General features: G+C 37.7%; 1 protein-coding gene across 2 annotated transcripts in view; it reads right to left on the bottom strand.

Annotated features, from left to right (window-relative positions):
• Positions 1-1,186: 1,186 nt before the first annotated feature.
• PRELID3A (PRELI domain containing 3A) overlaps positions 1,187-19,308 on the bottom strand; it is a 39,093-nt gene continuing 20,971 nt past the window's right edge. For both annotated transcript variants that reach the window (XM_007487735.2, XM_001365367.3), the window contains one exon: positions 1,187-12,565. In XM_007487735.2, the coding sequence (XP_007487797.1) occupies positions 12,494-12,565 (72 nt within the window). In that variant the 3' untranslated portion in view covers positions 1,187-12,493. The remainder of the gene's footprint in view (positions 12,566-19,308) is intronic.

The following is a 19,308-nucleotide window of genomic DNA, read 5'->3' on the forward strand; positions in this document are numbered from 1 at the left end:
TATGTAGGCTATCTTAAAAAAATTTTTTTGAGTTCTCCAACTAGTGGTTGCCATCAATGTAAAAGTTAAAATTAAATCTCAATGATAAAAATATTATATTTTAGGAGATTTATTAATGATCATTAGAAATCAAGGAATAAAAAGGATACAAAATAAAGAGACCAGGTTCCCATGGCTATTTAGCCATTTCAAAATCCCCACTCACCACCACCACCACCATACTCGCTGCAAGCCAAAAGGAGGGTGGGACCCTTTATGTCCTTGCCTAATATCCCCTATCTACAGGAAGTACATAAAGACAGAAAGTCAGTGGGCTCCTGGGAAATGTAGTTCTTTTTTTAGGGTAACAGATTTTCAATTATATAAGTTTCTGCATATAAGGTTCTCCTGGTTCTGCTCATTTCACTGTGCACCAGTTCTTGGATAACTTTACAGTTTATATAGAAATCAAGTAGTTCGTCATTCCTTATAGCACAATAGTATTCCATCACCATCAGATACTACAGTTTGTTCAGCCATTCCCCAATTGAAGGGCATCCCCTCATTTTCCAATTTTTTTGCCACCACAAAGAGCTCAGCTATGAATATTCTTATACAAGTCTATTTCCTTATTATCTCTTTGGAGTACAAACCCAGCAGTGGTATAAGCTGGATCAAAGGGTATGCATTCTTTTAAAGCCCTTTGGGCACAATTTCAAATTGTCTTCCAGAATCGTTAGATCAATTCATAGCTTCCCAGTGGAACAATTCTAACCCATTTCCCCCATGCCATCCAATATAATACTTGAAGACACTGAAGACTGGTGAATACTAAGTAGTGTCCTTGACAGAAATGATCATACTTATTGGGAGTTTCTGGAGTAAGGTCAAAGCTAAACATAAAAGGTCATATGCTTATAGATGATTCTTGAAATTTGGTGACAAGACAATAGTTATTTCTTAAGTACTTGCTATGTGCTAGGCACTATGAGTAAAGTACCAAGACTTAAGAGTACCAAGGAGTTTCAGGAAAAGAAATAAAGAAACAGTTAAAGACAAAAGAGGAGAATTAGCATAGAACAGTCAAAGGGATACTGGACTTGGAGTTAGGGACATGGGTCTGAATCCTACCTCAAATATTCACTAGTCATTTAATCTCTTGAAGCCTTGGTTTTTAACCCAGGAAATAATGATAATATTCATATTATTTATTTTTTGCCTTCTTTTTTAATTACAGAAATATTTTATTTTACCAATTACATATAATAACAAATTTCCACACAAGTTTTCCAAAATTGTCTCCCTCTTCCCATCCAGTTAGCAAGAAATTTAATCAGGGTTATACATGTGTTATCATGCAAAACACATTTCCATATTGTTCATTTTTTGAGTGACTAATCTTATGAAGTCAAAACCCCAAAACATAAACCCAAGTAAACAAGTGAAAAATCATATGCTTCCATCTGCATTCCTGCTCCCACAGTTCTTTCTCTGAAGGTGTAGAGTGTTATTTTTCATATGTCCCTCAGATTTGTTCTGCATCACTGTGTTGCTGAGAGTAGCCAAGTATTCCCTTTCCTCTTTTTTTAAAAGAACAAATAGGAGGTGGAATTCTGAATTGGTCCAATCATTCTGAGTAGCAATTTGGAATTGTGCAAAAAAGTTAATAGACTAAAACATCCATTCTCTTTAACCCAGAAATCTTACTGCCTTGGCCCAACTGGTCCAAAGGCAAAGTTCCTTTATTCTTAGCAACATTTTTTTTTAATCAAAGAACTCAAAATGAAGTAGATACTCACCAATAGGAAATGCCTGACCAGATTGGCATACCTAAATGTTATAAAATATCACCATGTAGCAGGAAAATATGAAATTAGTAACTCAAAGGAGGATGAGGAGTGAAGTGATTAAAAGTAAAGTCAACAAAACCAGACAAAGAATATGGACGAAGATTGCAACAATATAAATGGAAACACAACCAACATAGAAACTGAAAGCTATGTAATTAGACTGGCCAAAGCTGGCCCTGAAGGCGGCATTTAAAAAATGGTCCTCTCTCCTACCTTTGCACAGGCTATGAGGCTGCAACAGGGCATCAACTTTCAGAATACTGACATCTGTGAGAGAGACCAACCCAGACTTTTGGAAATGGAAAAGCCTGGGGAAACTGCAAAGATTCCATCAGCAGCAGGGGGAATGGGCGGAGAAGGATTTGGAACTTTGGGAAAGGATCAACCCAGGTGTTGTCAAGTTGGTCTGCTCTCTCTCAGGAGACCTCCTGAGGAGAGGGTCAATATCTGACTGGATCCCAATCTCAGAAATCTTTCCTTTCCCTGAACCTAATCCCCATCCTCCCAGACCAATGAGTGGACAGAGAATTGCAGAGAAAAGGAGTCCACCAGAAGATTTATCCTAATTTCCTCTTACCCTGAACTTGGGGATACCTGCTGTGCAGGGTCAGAAGCCAGGGTTCAATGCTCTGAACCTCTCAGGAGCTCAGGCCACCAAACCTGGGTTACCTAATTTTGGGGGGAAGTTTAGACATCTAGGGATCCCCTTTTCCCTCTTCCCTCCTGACCCCAGTTTACCAGATATTCAACCTTATCCTTCATCCCTGCTGTTAGAATAAACTCATTAACAAACTCAACTGACTCAAGACTGAGGGAAGGGCAGGTACAACTGAGGGGGAAGAGAGAGGTGACCTCTCTCCCCAGATTAAAGAATCCTGTTATTTAGAAGAAACCAAACAGTGGGGAGTGGACAGGCAGGCTTAGTGAGGAGCCATAACTAAAGAGGACTGGAAGGGGGAAAACAACCGAGTCACCCTCCTTCTACCTATTGGTTCCAGACCACCATCAACTCTTCCTCCCTTGGCTCTGATCTTGAGGGAGGGAAGACTCCATTCTCTCCCCACATAAAACCCCTCTATTACACATCGTGGTTAGTTTTGCTGAACTGCATCTTCCCCCTGTTGTCTATTCTTTATGACAAGGGATAGATTGATTCATAGAGGAGGGGGAAGGACATATTAAGAAATGAAAGTGATCCAAAAACAAAAGAAATTAAAACATTTTTAAAGGAAGGAATAGTAATAGTCCTGCATGAGCAGAATAGTATGTACACTGACTATAAGTACAGGGAGGAGAAAGAAAACAGGGAGCCAACAATGGTGGAACTTGGATATAGGCATAGAACCACAGAACAAAAACCTTTCCTTTTTTTTTCTTTGTTGTTGAATACATTCGGTACTACCTTATAAAAGACGAAAAGCTTGGAGTTAGATTTCACTTCGTGTTTTTGTTTTTTTTAATGTTCCTTTGATTAAGATTAAGTTTATGATCAGATTTTAAAAAAAAAGTTTGAAAATGACCAAATAAAATAATGTTAAAAAAAAGAAAAATATAATCACTGAACCTGGGTTTTTCTGGGGAGTACAGATGACTTTCATTTCTATGTGCCCTAAAACTTACTATTATGTTCTCCATTGTCTTTCTGTATTTAATTAGTTCACCAATAAGCATTTTTTAATTGCCTTATACCTATAATATATAGTTTTCAGAAATAGGATTCAAGGCAAAAGTAAAAACAGTTTCTTTCCCCAAAAGAGATTACAGTCTAGCCAGGGGAGACAGTAAATACATTCTCATTCTCTCTCTCTCTCTCAGAATATAGATACAGATGCATAGAAATAGTTTGTCTTTGACTGTGGAGGTAATAGGGAGCCACAGTGATATTTGAGTTGGAGAGTGACATGGTGAGATTTGCATTCTTGGAAGATCAGGTTGGCAGTTGTGTAAATAATTTGAAGAGGGGAGAAACTTGAGGCTGGGGGAACAATTAAGTGACTACTGCAGGTAGTAGTATGTGGGTCAGTAGTAGTATCAAATTCAATTGAGTGGACAACTGTTCATATTGACTTAGAAAACCACAAATTAACTTCATCCATTCTGTGTCTACTTTTCTTCATTTTGTTAGATATTTCCCAATTATATCTTAAACTGGTTCTGGCTGCTTCTCTCCAAGTGTTTCAGGCCCCATGTAGCCTGTGAGCCAAGTGTTTGATATCTCTGGTGGAGGCAATAAGGACTGAAACAATGGTGGCGGCTGTGTGAATGGACAGAAATGTTGCTTCTAATCTAAAAAAAGAGGAAATGGGGCTTTTGGAAGAGATCTTCTTTATCAAAGGACTGAGACTCACTTTCTTTTCTTTTCTTTCTTCATTTAGCCCACTCCCACCCCCCAGTAATATTTTATCATATTTTTCCCAGTCACTTCTAGAAACAACTTATTTAATTTTCAAAGATATTTTCTTTTCCCAATTACACATAATAACAATTTCAAACATGCTTTCAAAAATTATAAAGTCCAAAGTGTCTCCTTCCCTCCCTTCTTTCCTCCCCCTCTCAAAAATAGTAAGCAATTTGATCTGGATTATACATGTATTATCATGCAAAACATATTTCCATATTGGTCATTGCTGTAAGAGAACACTCATAACAAAATTTAAAAAGATCACCAGTAAACTAATGTGAGAAATAGTATGTATGCTTCAATCTGTATCCAAATCCAGCAGTTAGAAATGATTTATAACATTTGTTTTCTGACATTTTGCAATCTAAATTTTTTTCCCTCCCTCTCTCCCCTCTCCCTTCCCTGAGACAAGTAAACAATTTAATATGGATACATGAAGACACATATTGCAAATGCAAGAAAAAACTTGGGGAGAAAATAAAGTGAAAAATGGTATGCTTTGATCTGCATTCAGACCATCAATTCTTTCTCTGGCAGTGGAGAGCATTTTTTCATCATGAGTCCTTTGAAGCTGTGGGACTGACTTTCTAATTTTTCTCTCCTTTCACTTTTATCATATCAATTTTCTATTTTATCTGCTCCAAAAATCATATATTACCAGACTGAAATGTGGTTGGAAGAGTGGCCCAGTTATACAATTACTAATTTATCTGGGATATTTTCTTTCTTTCTTTTTAAAAAACCTTTAGCTTCTGTCTTGGAATCAATATTACATCTTGGTTCTAAGACAGAAGAGTGGTAAGACAATTGGGCTTAAAGTGATTTACCCAGGGTCACATAGCTAGGAAGTATCTGAGATCACATTAGCACAAAGGTCCTCCTGACTTGAGGCCTGATTCTTTATCCATTGAGTCACCTAGCTGGCCCTCTGGGAAATTTTCAAAAAGGTATGCCATGAGTTCAGTTCAAAATAAGTAGGAGTAGTGGACTAGCCATGGCACTGAATGCCACAATGAATTAATTAAAAATCTTGTTAAAAGCCATTCCCCAATTGACAAATGGTCAAAGGACATGAACAAGCAATTTTCAGATGAAGAAATCAAAGCCATCATTAATTATATGAAAAATGTTCTAAGTCACTCTTGACTAGAGAAATACAAATTAAAACAACACTTAAAAAACATTCACCTCACATGTCATATTGGTCAGTGATAGTAAAGGAAAGTGACAAATATTAGAGGGGATGTGGCAAAATTGGGACACTAATGGATTGTTGGTGGAGATGGGAACTGAACCAACCATTCCGGAGGGCAATTTGGGACCATGCCCAAAGGGCTATAAAACCGGATACCCTTTGATCTAGTAATACCACTACTAGGTCTGTATCCCAAAGAGATAATAAACAAGAGGAAGGGACCTACTTGTACAAAAATATTTATAGTAGCTCATTTTGTTGTGGCAAGGAATTGGAAATTGAGGGGATGACCATCAATTAAAGAATATCTAAACAAATCTGTGGTACATGTTGGTGATGGAATACTGTTGTGCTATAAGAAAGGATAAGCAAGATGATTTCAGAAAAAGCTGGAAAGATCTGCAGGCACTGATGCAGAGTGAAATAAACAGAACCAGGAGAACACTGTCAGTAATTGCAATATTGTATGATGATCAACTATGAAAACTTAGCTACTCTCAGCAATTCAATGATCTGGGATAATTGTGAAGAACTTATGACAGGAAATGCTTACCCACCTCCAGAGAAAAAAGCATTGAGTTGGATGGATGCGGATCAAAGCATACTACCTTTTACATCAGTGTGTATTTATGGTTTTATTACGGGGTTTGGGTTTTATATGAGTGTGCTCTTAAACAGTGATCAGTATGAAAGTCTGTTTTTATATGATAATTTTTTAAGTCTTTTTAAATTCTCACAATACGCATAGCACTCTGTTAAGCATTGGACACTGGGCATATAAAATAAAGAAACAAGATGAACCTGGCAGTGATCCCAAAATGCTCACTTCTGCAAAACCCCATCTCTTATAAAATTATTTCCCCAGAGATGCTATATAGCTACAAATCATGAAATACCACAATCCTAGAAGGATTTTTAAAAATTCCCAATGGCACAAGAGATAAAGGAAAAGCATATGGAAGATGTTAAAAGACTGTCATATGTAGTTCCAGGGAATGACATAAGCAAAATGTATAAGACTGGCCCAAAAAGGAGGAAGGACAGGAATGTATTGAGATCAAGGAGTAACCACCTGGCCTAAGGGCAATGTTACTGCCCTCCTCCCAAATGAATGGTACTGCATATTGAGTCCTTCATAGAAGGGTTCCAGAAAGTCATGAATGAGAATGAGCTGCAATGATATACGGTGGAGTAACTTCTGGCTATATTTGGTGAAGAAAGTAATCATGTCAATTATCAATCAATCAATAAACACTATGGGCAACTAGAGTGCCAGACCTAGCATCAGGAAAACTTGTATTCCTAAGTTCAAATCAGGTCTTGGACATTAGCTGGTTGATCCTGGGCAAGTGACAACTCTGCCTCAACTTCCTCGTTTGTAAAATGAACTAGGGAAAGATATTAACTACTTTGGAATCTCCAAATCTGGTCATAAAGTCGTACGCAACTAATAGGACAGAATAGGAAAACAACAGGAACCTACTAAGTATCAGGCAATAGGGTTAAGAAAAAAACACCCTATGGACCCTGAGCTCAAAAAGCTTGCCTTCTATCAAGAGAAACAACATGTACATGTTTAATAAGCATGCACAAATAAAAGGAAAACAATTTTAAGGGAGGGCACACACCACCACCATTATCATCTCCTTTTCCCACCTCAGGGCTTTCAATAGAATAAAAACTCACTGTGAGTCTCAATAGAAAGACTTAAGCAATAATAACATCAAAGCAACATTGTTAGATTATGTGTCACAATTTTTAGTTCATAAAATATGGCTACTATGTTTATGGGTTTAGTCGAATTGAATCAGTTATTGGTATCAATAAAATGTTGAAGAAGTCAAAAAAGATTTCTAGTGGATAAAAAGGTAGATAAATCAGCTTCTTTGTATCTTGATTATACCATGAAAGAAACCTCAAGACCCAATTAGTGAGTGTTTTTAAACACATTCTTATTTTGGGTCAATATTGAAAGTAATTTATTTTTCTAAAAAATAGAGAGAAGCTATAGGCAAAAGGCTCTCAAGACTACACGATCTGAGAATTGTTACCCTTTTTTTTTTAACCCTCTGTAAAAGTAATGGGTGAATGAAAAGAATCGGTGAAACCATAAAGGTGCTGAATAGAAGAGTTGGAATCTAAAGCTGCTTGGTTCTGGGGTTCATGCCATCAACACCTTTGGGTATTATGGCCTAATAAACTCTACTATTCACATTTTGTTTCACACTACCTCTTACTAATTTATCTGGGACATTTTCTTTCTTTAAAAAAAAATCCCCTTACTTTTTGTCTTAGAATCAATACTACCTACTGGTTCTAAGGCAGAAGAGAGGTGAGAGCTAGGTAACTGAGATTAAGTGACTTACCCAGGGTCACACAGCTAGGAAGTGTCTGTGGCCATATTTGAATCCAGGTCCTCCCTAGTTTCTTCAACACTGGTATCTATTCTATTATTAACTGAGTTAGCCTTCCCAAATCATCAATCTTCTGAGGTAGCACTCCATTTTTAGCATTTCACTGCTGAGTTTCCATATATGCCTCCTCCTCTCTAGTCACTGATCCCAATTTGTAAATCAACAATTAGAGTTCTAAAAACTCTCTAGAAACTATAATTGAGGCTGTTGTGTAAATGCACAAGAGATTCTTTTTGTTATCTATATGAAGGCAGGATTTAATATGGCCACAAAGTTTATATGAGGGTACATATATGAAATAAGGTAGAATACTTAAAATGCAATTAAATTAGTATTTGGCATGATCTTTACTTCACGTTGAGGGCAATCTGGTCAATATAAGCATGCAATATACAGAGGCATTTTTTCATGATAATCAGAGATTCCATGTTATGTAAGTTGTGAATAAATTTCAACTTACTCCTTTCCAGTGAGCCACTAATATAATTTGATTATTCAGTCAACATGTAACTAAATGTCTACTTTGTACCAGTGTTGGAAATCTAATCCATACCCTTGAGCATCTTAACAATTTAGTTGCTACATAGTCCTTTTCCTCATGGAATTTACAACCAACAGAGGCATAGAACACATAAAAGAAAGCCTCAGCCTAGAGGCAGTATTTAAATTTCCTAAACCATTCCATCTAGCTATAATTCCTCAGGTCTAATGGCCCATGGCCTTAAGTAAGGCACGGCAATTGGCTCCCTCCTACACCCAAGAAAGTAGCGTCTTTTGCTACAGAATCTCCCATTACCAATTTTGATTTCACCCCATGGGCAACTGGAGTTGGAAGGTCCATTCAACAATATCAGCCTTTCATTTTATGCTCATCAAGATTCACTGGGAGGGTATTTAGGGTTTTGATGTATTCCCCTCATATCTCCATTTGCTCTCCAGTTGCCACCACCAAGGAAAAGAAATCGAAGTCCAGAACTATTCTAAGTAGTGTTTTCAGTGCCTCAGAATCAGAATAATTCAAGCACACTCAAGTTTTAAAAGGTCAAACTCCACAAAGAACTTTCAAATTTCAAAATTCTTTAATAGTTTTTCCAATACTGGTATCTATTCTATTATAAAGTGAATTGCCCTCCAAAAACATTTTGACACAAAGTCTTAGGTTTCAATATGGCCCAAAAGACCCAAATATGATTCCAAATCCAATTAAATTTACTCCTCCAATTGCAATTCAAGTCTGCAGAAGAAAGACTAAATGGAAGATTTTATCAGCTGATATTCACATCTAAGGAACTATCCAAAGTCTAACTCTTGGCTCTATGCTATTAACACTTCTTTGGTTTTCAACAACTTCAAATTTTGGGGTATACAGTTATTTTTTGTGGATGCTGCATTAAAAAAACACCATTTTACCAAACAGTAAGAAAAAATTTTAATTGGGAATTTAAGACAATTTACCAGAACGAAAAGGTATTTTTACACTAGATTATGAACGCCTTCCATTCTGCTAATTCATATCTCCAGCTCAATGCTTGGCATAAAACTCAGCTCATTTAGGTCTTAGCTTTCTATTTCTCTCTTCCTTAGGAGCTCTTTAGCATTTAAGTACTTAGCTTTAAGGCTAATTCATGACTGTTCGTATGTTCTTAAAAAAGATTATTGATTGTTCTATGTCTTGCCTATCTTCTCACTTAACCAAAGTTTTAGATAGTAAAGTCAAAATCCAATTTCTTATGTACTTCTTGTGATGTCTAAAAACAGTGCTCTGTATCCAAGCCCCAGATGGATCAACAAAGACCATGAGGAGGTCTCTATTGGATTGGAGGGCACTGAAATCTCTCTGTAGATTGGATCTCTGCTGCTGTTGAACATTTTTATCACCGATTTAGTAGATAAAGGTATATAGATGGAAAGCTTATCAAATTTGAAGGTAATCCCAAACTGAGAAGGATAGCTAACACACTGGATTAGAGTCAGCATCCCTAAAGATCTTGGCAGTCTAGAACTTTGGACTGAATCTCTGAATCTAAAAATATAAACTCGAATAAGGACAAAGGTAGAGACTTGTACTAAGGCTCCAAAAAAGGACCAAATTCACAAGTATTCGATGGAGGAGACACAACAAAGATAAAAATTCATCAAGAAAAGATCTAAGATTTTAGCAGATGGCCAACCCAAAATCTGTCAACAGAATGTCGTCTTTGCTAGGAAGGCTAATGTAATCATAAGCTGGATTAAGAAAGGCACAGGTTCCAGGATGAGGAAGATAATGACCCTGCTCAGAACACACTGGGAATATCAAATTTCATTTGGGGCTCTGTGTTTTAGGAAGAATAATGGTAAACTGGAGCTCATGTGAAAGAGGGCAAATATGTGTTGTGCCTCTGTGTGTGACACCCGCACCCACCCACCATATGAGGGTTTAATTGATAGATCTGGGGACAGGAAGACTTAAATGAAGGCATGATAGTTGCCTTCAAGTGTTTAAAGGACTGCCATAATGAAAAAAAAAGGCTTACACTTGTTCTACATGGCCCCAGAAGGAAAAACTAGGTGCAGTAGATAGAATAATAATAGTAATATTAGTATGAGAGTACTTATATAGAGAACTTTTAGATTTAGAAAATATTTATTCATATGTGCATATATATACATATGTATTATATATACATATATCAAGCATATATGTATATATACACAAATATGTGCATGTATATATAAAATATCCCATGTGATTCTTTTAACAGGCTATGAGGTAGATGCTATTATTAAAACCCATCTAACAGATAAGGCAACTGAACCTCAGAGAGGTTGACTAACTTTTCCAGAATCAAAGAGCTAGCAGGTGTCCGTGACAGGATTCAAACCCATTATCTACCTGATATTTGGTCCATCCAGATCGCGTCTTTGTTTCTGAAACATGTCTCTATGTTCTAGGTTTCTGTGGGGGGCGGGGATGTTACATGCACCTCAGACAGAAATATAGGAGACTCTGTTCTATGTTTTGAAAAAAAAAACATGATAGCAGGTATGGTAACACATGTCCATAATCCTGGCTATCAGGGAGGCTGAGGCTGCCCGTTCTCTTGAGCCTGGGAGTTCTGAACTGCAGTAGGTTAGACCTACCAAATCTTTGCACTGAATCTGTTTGAGCATCCAAAAGCACAAGGTTATTAGGCTGCCTACAGAGAGGCGCAGTGATGCCAATTGGAAATGGCAGATCAAACTTATGTGTAAGATCAAGTTCATGAGTAGCTCCTGAACTTCTAGCTTGGGAAATATGGGTAGTCTTTTTGTGTGTGTGTGAGAGAGAGACACACAGAGAGACAGAGGTGGGAGTGGGTGGGAGAGACAGGGAGAAAGTGAGGGAGAAAGAAACAGAGAGACAAAGGGAGAGAGATGGAAAAAGAGGGAGGGAGGGAGGGAGGGAGAGGGAGAGAGACAGACAGAGACAGAGACAGAGAGACAGAGAGAGAGAATTTCATGCACCCAAAGCAAAGAATACATTAGCAAAATAGTTCTCCTTGAAGTATCTGAAACAACTTAGCTAGTCATATTAATTATAATAAACATAAATTAAGAAAATATATTCCCACTCCCATTTCCAAATACTAGAATAAAATAATAATTTGTTATGCAAATGATTAATTATATAATTCTAGTCAAATCCCATCTCTTAAGTTCCCCCTAAATTCTGCTGTTAGGGTGAGGCAATGAAATCTCCTAAGTGGGGTTGCTGTATGTGCAAAATGGATATAGGTTCATGGAAGGTCAATAAGCCTGACAGGAAGATACTTGCTAGAGGAGGGGTGTGGAGACCTTCCAGTAATAGAACCCGTCTGCAGCCATGTTCAGTTGTGCTTTGCCAATGCCCCTCTCGCCTAGCATTATTTACCTGGAGTCTATGAACTTAAAAAAACAAAAACCCTTTTGAGAAATGGTGTTCAATCTCCTTGGCTTCCTTTGAAAGGCTAAATATTTTATTTGATGCATTAAAAATCTATCTTCTGAGAACTCAGAGCTCCACAGGCTTCATCAGCCTGCCAAAGGGACCTGTGACCCAACAGAGCTAAGCCCCCTGCTCTAGTCCATGAAAATGACTTCTTGTCTCAGTTAGACAATGGAAGCATTTCTGCCTTTGATTGCAGCGAATTTTCAAGATCTAAGGATACACTTTAATGAACTACTGTGTTACAATGTAAAGAAATTAGACCCTTTCTTACTTTGGAAATCACAGAGAATGTCTTTTTTCGTTGGTTTTTGAGATCTTAATTTCAACTTCGTGACTCCTAACTAATATTATTTTCATCCCTCTTAGGGGAAAAAAAAGGTCAAAGATTTACATTTAACTCACTTGGTGAAAAAGGTTAATTTTTCTTAGGAAAAAACCATATGACCCTCCCCACAACCCCCACCAAAAGCCATCATATGACTTCACAGGCTCCTTTAGAATTAATTTCCTAACCAAACTTGCAACGATGTTCCGGGCGTGTATTAATAGCTGATGGTCTGATGAATGGAGCAGAGCACAAATTGCACAAACAGTCCAAGATGGTACTAGGTAGGGAAAATGATATCCGTGACCTATCTAGGCTTCTGGAAGTTCCACATTGCTGGCATCTGGAGGCTGCTGCTGTTGCTGCTGCTGCATCCTTAGTCAAGGCGGTGCTGCTAGTTCCTCAAATTCTGCATTAAGTCTGCTGATCACCCACTCCAAGCCATCTCGACCCTGCCGGATAAAGGGATAGGAGTGAACAGCGTGCCAATGGATGAAATCCCCCAACTAATCAATGCTTCCTCTTTGGAGTCCATTAGCCCTCTATTCTAGTACCACTGCCAAAAAGCTTCTCAATAAATGAAGCCGTTCTCTAGGATCAGTCGCTAAAACTCATCTTTAGGTTGCTATAGAAACCACAAAGCATTAAGGCAACAGCAGCATGAAACAATCATTACAAAGCTTCATTATTAATGTTATTTAGGCTGATCAGAGGAATAGTGTCAGGAAGTCGGGACTTGGGATCAGAAAGACCTATGTTTGAATACTCAGATGCTTCCCAGCTCTGTGACTGTGGGGCAGTCACAGAATGTCTTTCAGCCTCAGTTTCCTCATCTGTAAGATGGGGATAATAATAACATCTACCTCATAGGGCAGGTATGAGAATCAAATGATAAAAGACAGATAAAGTGCTTTGCAAATATTAGAATGCTATATAAATACTAGCCTTATGACCTAAGGAAGTCACTTAACCTCTGTTTCCTTCAGTTTCCTCTTCTATAAAATGAGAATAATTATAGCACCCACCTCACAGGGTTGCTATGAGGCTCAAATAAGGAAATAATTTTAGCATAGTGCATGACACATAGTAAGTACTTTATAAATGTTAGCTACTATTTATTATTTTTGTCATTATTCTTTTGAATATATTCCCAAACCCAGAAACCTGGATGTTGGAGTCTATACAGCAATCTTGACTTTTCCTTCACGATTTCACTAATTTGTCATACAAAAATCTGCATTTATGCTTTTAATGGATATTACATATATGCGTAAATATATAACTGAAACTTACATTTGGATTTAAAGTTTTCAAAGTGCTAATCCACAAAGTACACTCCATGGAAGTGAAATGACTTGCCTAAGGTCACACAGCTCGGATGTGACAAAACCAGTTCTTGAACCAGGTCTCCTGAACCAAAGCCCAAGGTTCCTTGTGATGTCATGACGCTTCTACAACAAAGCCTTGGCTAGTTCCAAATTTTGTCATATGGAATTTTTAGATCACTAACAATAGTGTTTTGAACAGTCCTACATCAAAAGGATATGTAATTTCAGAGATACTGTTGTAGGGAAGAGGTACTAGAAATGTTTATGTAGATATAGCCTAATATTTCAAAAGAACTGTTGGGGACAGCTGGGTGACCCAGTGGATAGAGAACCAGATCTGGAGATAGGAGGTTCTGGGTTCAAATCTGACCTCAGACACTTCCTAGCTATGTGACGCTGGGCAAGTCACTTATTCCCCCTTACCACTCTTCTGCCTTGGAACCAATACATAGCATTGATTCTAAAATGAAAGGTAAGGGTTTTTTTTTTAAAAAAAGAACCATTTAAAAGTTTGCTCTGTAAGAGTTTAGGCCCTGCTCTAGACCCTCTATCTAGCCAAGGATATACAAATAAGAATAAATTAAGTGCAGAACCATTTCAATGAATATTAGTAGAAACCTGCCTCAGTCAGTTGTCTCAGTATCAAAAGAAAAGCCGTGTATTGATTCCTCAGTTGTTTTTGGTTTGTTTTTTAAAACTTTAACTCCTGTCTTAGAATCGATGCCAAGTATTGGTTCCAAGAGAAGAGAACAATAAGGGCTAGGCAATCAGGGTTAAGCGACTTGTCCAGGGTCACCTATCTAGGAAGTATCTGAAGTTAGATTTGAACCCAGGTCCTCCTGACTTCAGACTTGGCTCTCTAATCCACCAAGTCACCTAGCTGCCCCTAAGTATCAAATTTTTTTTAATTTTTATAAATAATGAGGATGGCCTAACCATTTAGGTGGAAGAATATTTAGAGTATAAAACTAATACTTGAAAAAACATTTACAATAGAAAATACTTCTACCCCTGACCCTCCAAAGCAATACTGCTAGTTACTAAGGAATATTTTTTTAAATTTTTCAAAAAACGTAAACCACTTTGAAGTTAATATGAAATAGAAAAAATACCAAAAGTTCTAAAAATCAAAATCTAATATGATGTCAGCTCCTTGAGGACAGAGAAGTCTCCCAAGGAGCCGACGTATCACAGTTTGATTTTTGTCCTTGATTGCCCAGTGCCTAACACAGCCCCTGGAACATTACAAAACCTTAACTGATTGATGGCTGACTTCAGTCATCACCAGAATTTGCTGCCATAACACTTCCTGGGAATTATAAGTTGCTGCTCATGAGCAGAAACAGACTTGCTCAACAGACCCTACCTGTTGGGTAGGGGTAGGGGCCAGAGTAAAATGAGGCACACAGTAGTTAAGTGGCCTGACAAGGTGAATAAAGTAATAAGTACCAGAGGGCAGATTTGAACCCAGGTCCTCTGCCTCCAGAGTAAGTGCTCTTCACTTTCTGTGTTCTAGGACTACCACTGATTTTCCAGTTATGTGGAGTTCAACTTCTTTTTAAGTAATCATTTCACTGACATCATTGTTGTTGTTGTGAATATATTGATTTTGGAGGTCCTATTTGTTTGACTTGGTATCCATTCATACAATTTCCATTATGTTTAAGAAAAAAAATCTAGGATAAGATGCCAAAAGGGGGTCATGGAAGAGGAACAGATGAAATTTCTGGATAGAAAGAAGCACTGGGAAGAAGAAAAAGCAATACTCAAACCCCCAAATGGCACAATTGGAATCGTCAGTGTAAGAAAGGCTATCTATGACCTTAGAAGGGCTTTCTGGCCTCTTGATGGCAATGCTGGAAAGGCCCTTTAGAAATCCGCTAGTCAGGAAGAACTGTGGGAGCAGAAACACAGAAGAAAAACAACTGCTTGATCACATGGGTTGAGGGGATATGGTTGGGGATGTAGACTCTAAATGATCATCTTAGTGCAAACACCAACAACATGGAAATAGGTTCTGATCAAGGATACAAGTAATATCCAATGAAATTGTGCGTCAGCTACGGGAAGGGTGGGGGAAGGGAAGGGAGGGAAATAATGTGATTCTTGTAACCAAGGAATAATGTTCTAAATTGACTAAATAAATTAATTTTAAAAAAAGAAATCCTCTAGTCAGTCAACAAACATTTATTAAATGCCTACCATGTCTCAGGCACTGCACTTGGTAAGCTGAGGCTACAAACAGAATAAACAAAACCATCTCCAACTTCAAAGAGCGTACACTTTACTAGGGAAAAAGACATGTACACCCACTCATCTAAGTTCGGTGGTAAGACAAAAATCAGGATGACTGACGATGGCCTGGGAGGCAATGGACAGTCTTGGTGTCTTTGGTGTCTGACCAAGTTTTAAGGGCTTCACAGCACCTGCTTCAGGGCTTTCATAGACTTTGGAACAAATTGTTCTCATCTACCCATTCCACCAGCAGAATCTTCCCATGCCTGGGGTGGACATCCCCAAAACTCCTTAATAAGCTTAAGACTGATCTGTTATCCTCAACCTGGTTTAACCTGTCTGCCAAGATAGTTTTATCAATATATATGTAACCCAGTGGAATTGCTTGTTGGCTCCAAGAGTAGGGAGGAAAGAAAGGAGGGGGAGAACATGAATCATGTAACCTTGGGAAAAATACTTAAAAATAAATCAATTTAAAAAAATAAAACTTTTTTAAAAAGGTAGTTTTATCAGCATGTGGCTGCTGTGCATGCTACATTTTCCTGGAGCCACAGGTGAGCGTGAAAGGTGGATGAGCCATTCTGAAGAAGACTTGGCCAGAACACACACCAGAGGTGTTAGTCCCCCCTGAACACTGGGGGTGATCAAAAATAGCCAGAATGGTTGCATCAAAATGGTATTTCCAGACTAACTTTTTAAAAAATTACTAGGTGAAAGATCAAGGGGATGTCAAAGATATGGTTTACCTCGCTATTTACAAAGCACTTAAAAAACTCTCCTGCTATTCTTGTGGATAAGACAGGGAAATGTGGGCTAGATAATACAAGCGTTAAGTGGATTTGGAACTAGCTGAATGGGCAGAGCCATAATTTAATACAGACTTATTTAGAACATCTCCACTGGAGTGACCCACAGATCAGGCCCTCTTTTTTTTTTTCAGTAACTTGGATTGGGAAATACATGGTATATGGACCAAAATTTGCAGGTCACAAAAAGTTGAGCAGGGACTGTTAATACAATGAATATTAGACAGGATCCATAAGGAAGCTCCAGGGTCATCTAGTCTAACTTCCTCATTTGACAGATATAGAAACTGAAGCCCAGGGAGGGTAAGTGACTTGCAGTAATTGGCAGACATGGGATTTGAACCCAGGCCACTGACTTCTGAAACAGTGAGCTTTTTTCTATACCAGGATGCCTTCCTCAGGCCAGAGTTTGGGACCAAAGCTTTGAAAATAAATTTTTTTTAGAATTATTGTAAACTTTCATATCTAGGTTAAATATATCCATGTCGTAAGTATAAGATGAGGGAAGGAGACGCGGTTAAATGGTCACTTATCTGAAAAAGATCCACAATTCTGGAAAATTGTAAACTCAATACAATACAATACAATATAGTGCTATGGCAGCTCAAAGAGCTCACATGATGCATTACTCCCGAGAAGTATTGCTTCTAATACAAGGGAGGAGATCATTCCCTTCTCTTCCACTCCAGTCAGAACCATCTAGATTGGGCTATATGTTACCACACATAATACTATATTCAGTTTGGGGAGCCACATTCCAAGTGGAATACTCATAAGCCAGAGAGCATCCAGTAAAGGATTGGCTACTATGGTGAAAGGCCTTGAGAAAATATGAGATGAGAAATATTTGAAGAAATTGGGGCCATCAGCCTGGAGAAAAGAGCTCTTGTGGGTGGGCAAGTGATAGTTACCTCCAAGTATTTGAACTGATGTTCAACAGAACCAAGAGCAATGAATAAAAATGATAAAGAGGGGAAATCAGGTAGCACTGTGGATTAAATGCCAAGCCTGGAGTTGGGAGGATCTGGGTTCAAATCTAGCCTTGGACACTTCTTAGCTGTGTGGCCTTAAGCAAGTCACAGCCCCAATTACTTAGCCTTTACTGCTCTTCTTTCTTAGAATCAATCCTTGGTGTCAACTCTAAGACAGAAGGTAAGAGAAGGAAAGAAGGAAGGAAGGAAGGAAGGAAGGAAGGAAGGAAGGAAGGAAGGAAGGAAGGAAGGAAGGAAGGAAGGAAGGAAGGAAGGAAGGAAGGAAGGAAGGAAGAGAGAGAGAAAGAGAGAAAGAGAGAAAGAAAGAGAGAAAGAAAGAAAGAAGACTTGTGCTTTTTTTATAAAATAAGAAAAAAACTTCCCAATGATTAGAGCTATCCCAAAGTGGAAGAGGCTGCCTGAGGAAATAGATGGGCTCCCCATCCATCACTAGAGGCCTTCAGGCAAAAGCTGGATGACTACCAGTTGGGTATGCTAAAGACAGGGTTCTTATTTAAGTTCAGGGAAGACAGACTATCTTCTGAGATCCTCTGCTACTTTGAGATTTTATGATTATACTCACTTTTTTGGAGTTTCCTCTTAAAGTAAAATTAGGGCACTTAAATATTTAATGAGAAAATGTAAAGCTTAAGTTTATGCACTCTTTAAAACAAGAAATCTGCTTTAACTGGGCAAACACATTAATAGGCAAGCATGATATTATAATTTTTGCATATATCAAAGAGAAGAGCTCACAAATCATAAAGCTGGCTTCAGGAAAAAAGTATTTGACCACCATAAGCAATCTAAGCAAGAACTTAATGAAATAAGCCATGGAAACTGCAGAGCTTCTGTTTTTAACTGATGGGATGGCACACACACACGCTGAACAAACAAGTCCTAGAAAGCTTGGCAATCTCAGAGAACGTGGCTCAGAAGGTTATTACAGGTGTGAAGTTGCATGGCAGGAATTTGAGGGTATCAATTCATCTAGAAAAGCAGGAAACTATTCTGTTTCCAAGCCACTATGCAAAAGTGGCACAAGCTACCTAGTAAAACAGAGTCAAAAAATAAACCCACTCTCAGACCAACTGCTATTTCAGTTGTCATTAGACTGGTTAAAAAAAAAAGGCAATTGTTCACCACCATAAGAAATGATAAGCAGGTTAATAAAAAAATAAACAACTTAAAATCTACATGAAATTATGAAAAATAAAAATGAGTAGAACCAAGAGAATATTATATGTGGCTACAGAATTAATGTTTAAGAATGATTTGTCAATGTTCACCTCCAGATAAGGACTTATAAATAGAAACATGAAAAACATAATTTATATATACTTTTTTAAATCAAGTTATGCCTTCTTTAGTGCAAGGAAAAGGAGGGAGAAAGATAACAGAATTTTAATGTAACCAAAAAACAAATACATTAATGATAAAAAAAAATATCAGCAGTTGGCACCAAATTTGACTAAGAAATGTGAAAATCAGGAAAATTATAAATGACTATTGGTTATTAAAAAGAAATTTGATGGGAATCACAGAACTAAAGCAATGGAAGCCTTGGCAACAGAAATTCATGTTAAGAGACCAGCCAGGTTCTTCAATGTTGAAATATTATTCTACTGAGCTAAAGCTAAGGTATATAAACATTTACACTTCAACTAAAATGGAAGATTTCCCCTCAACAGTTTATAACTCTGCCTATAGTTAATATTATGTAAATTTTAAAAAGAATAATTATTGAAAGTAAGAATCAAAGTTGATTTTCAGAGAATGAATTGCCTTTTAGAAGCTGCAAAAAATGATCTAATATGGTTTTCATCTAGAAATAAAATCTTGTCATGAAATAATA

This window comes from Monodelphis domestica, chromosome 3 (genome assembly GCF_027887165.1).
Source record: "Monodelphis domestica isolate mMonDom1 chromosome 3, mMonDom1.pri, whole genome shotgun sequence".
Taxonomy (NCBI): Eukaryota; Metazoa; Chordata; class Mammalia; order Didelphimorphia; family Didelphidae; genus Monodelphis; species Monodelphis domestica.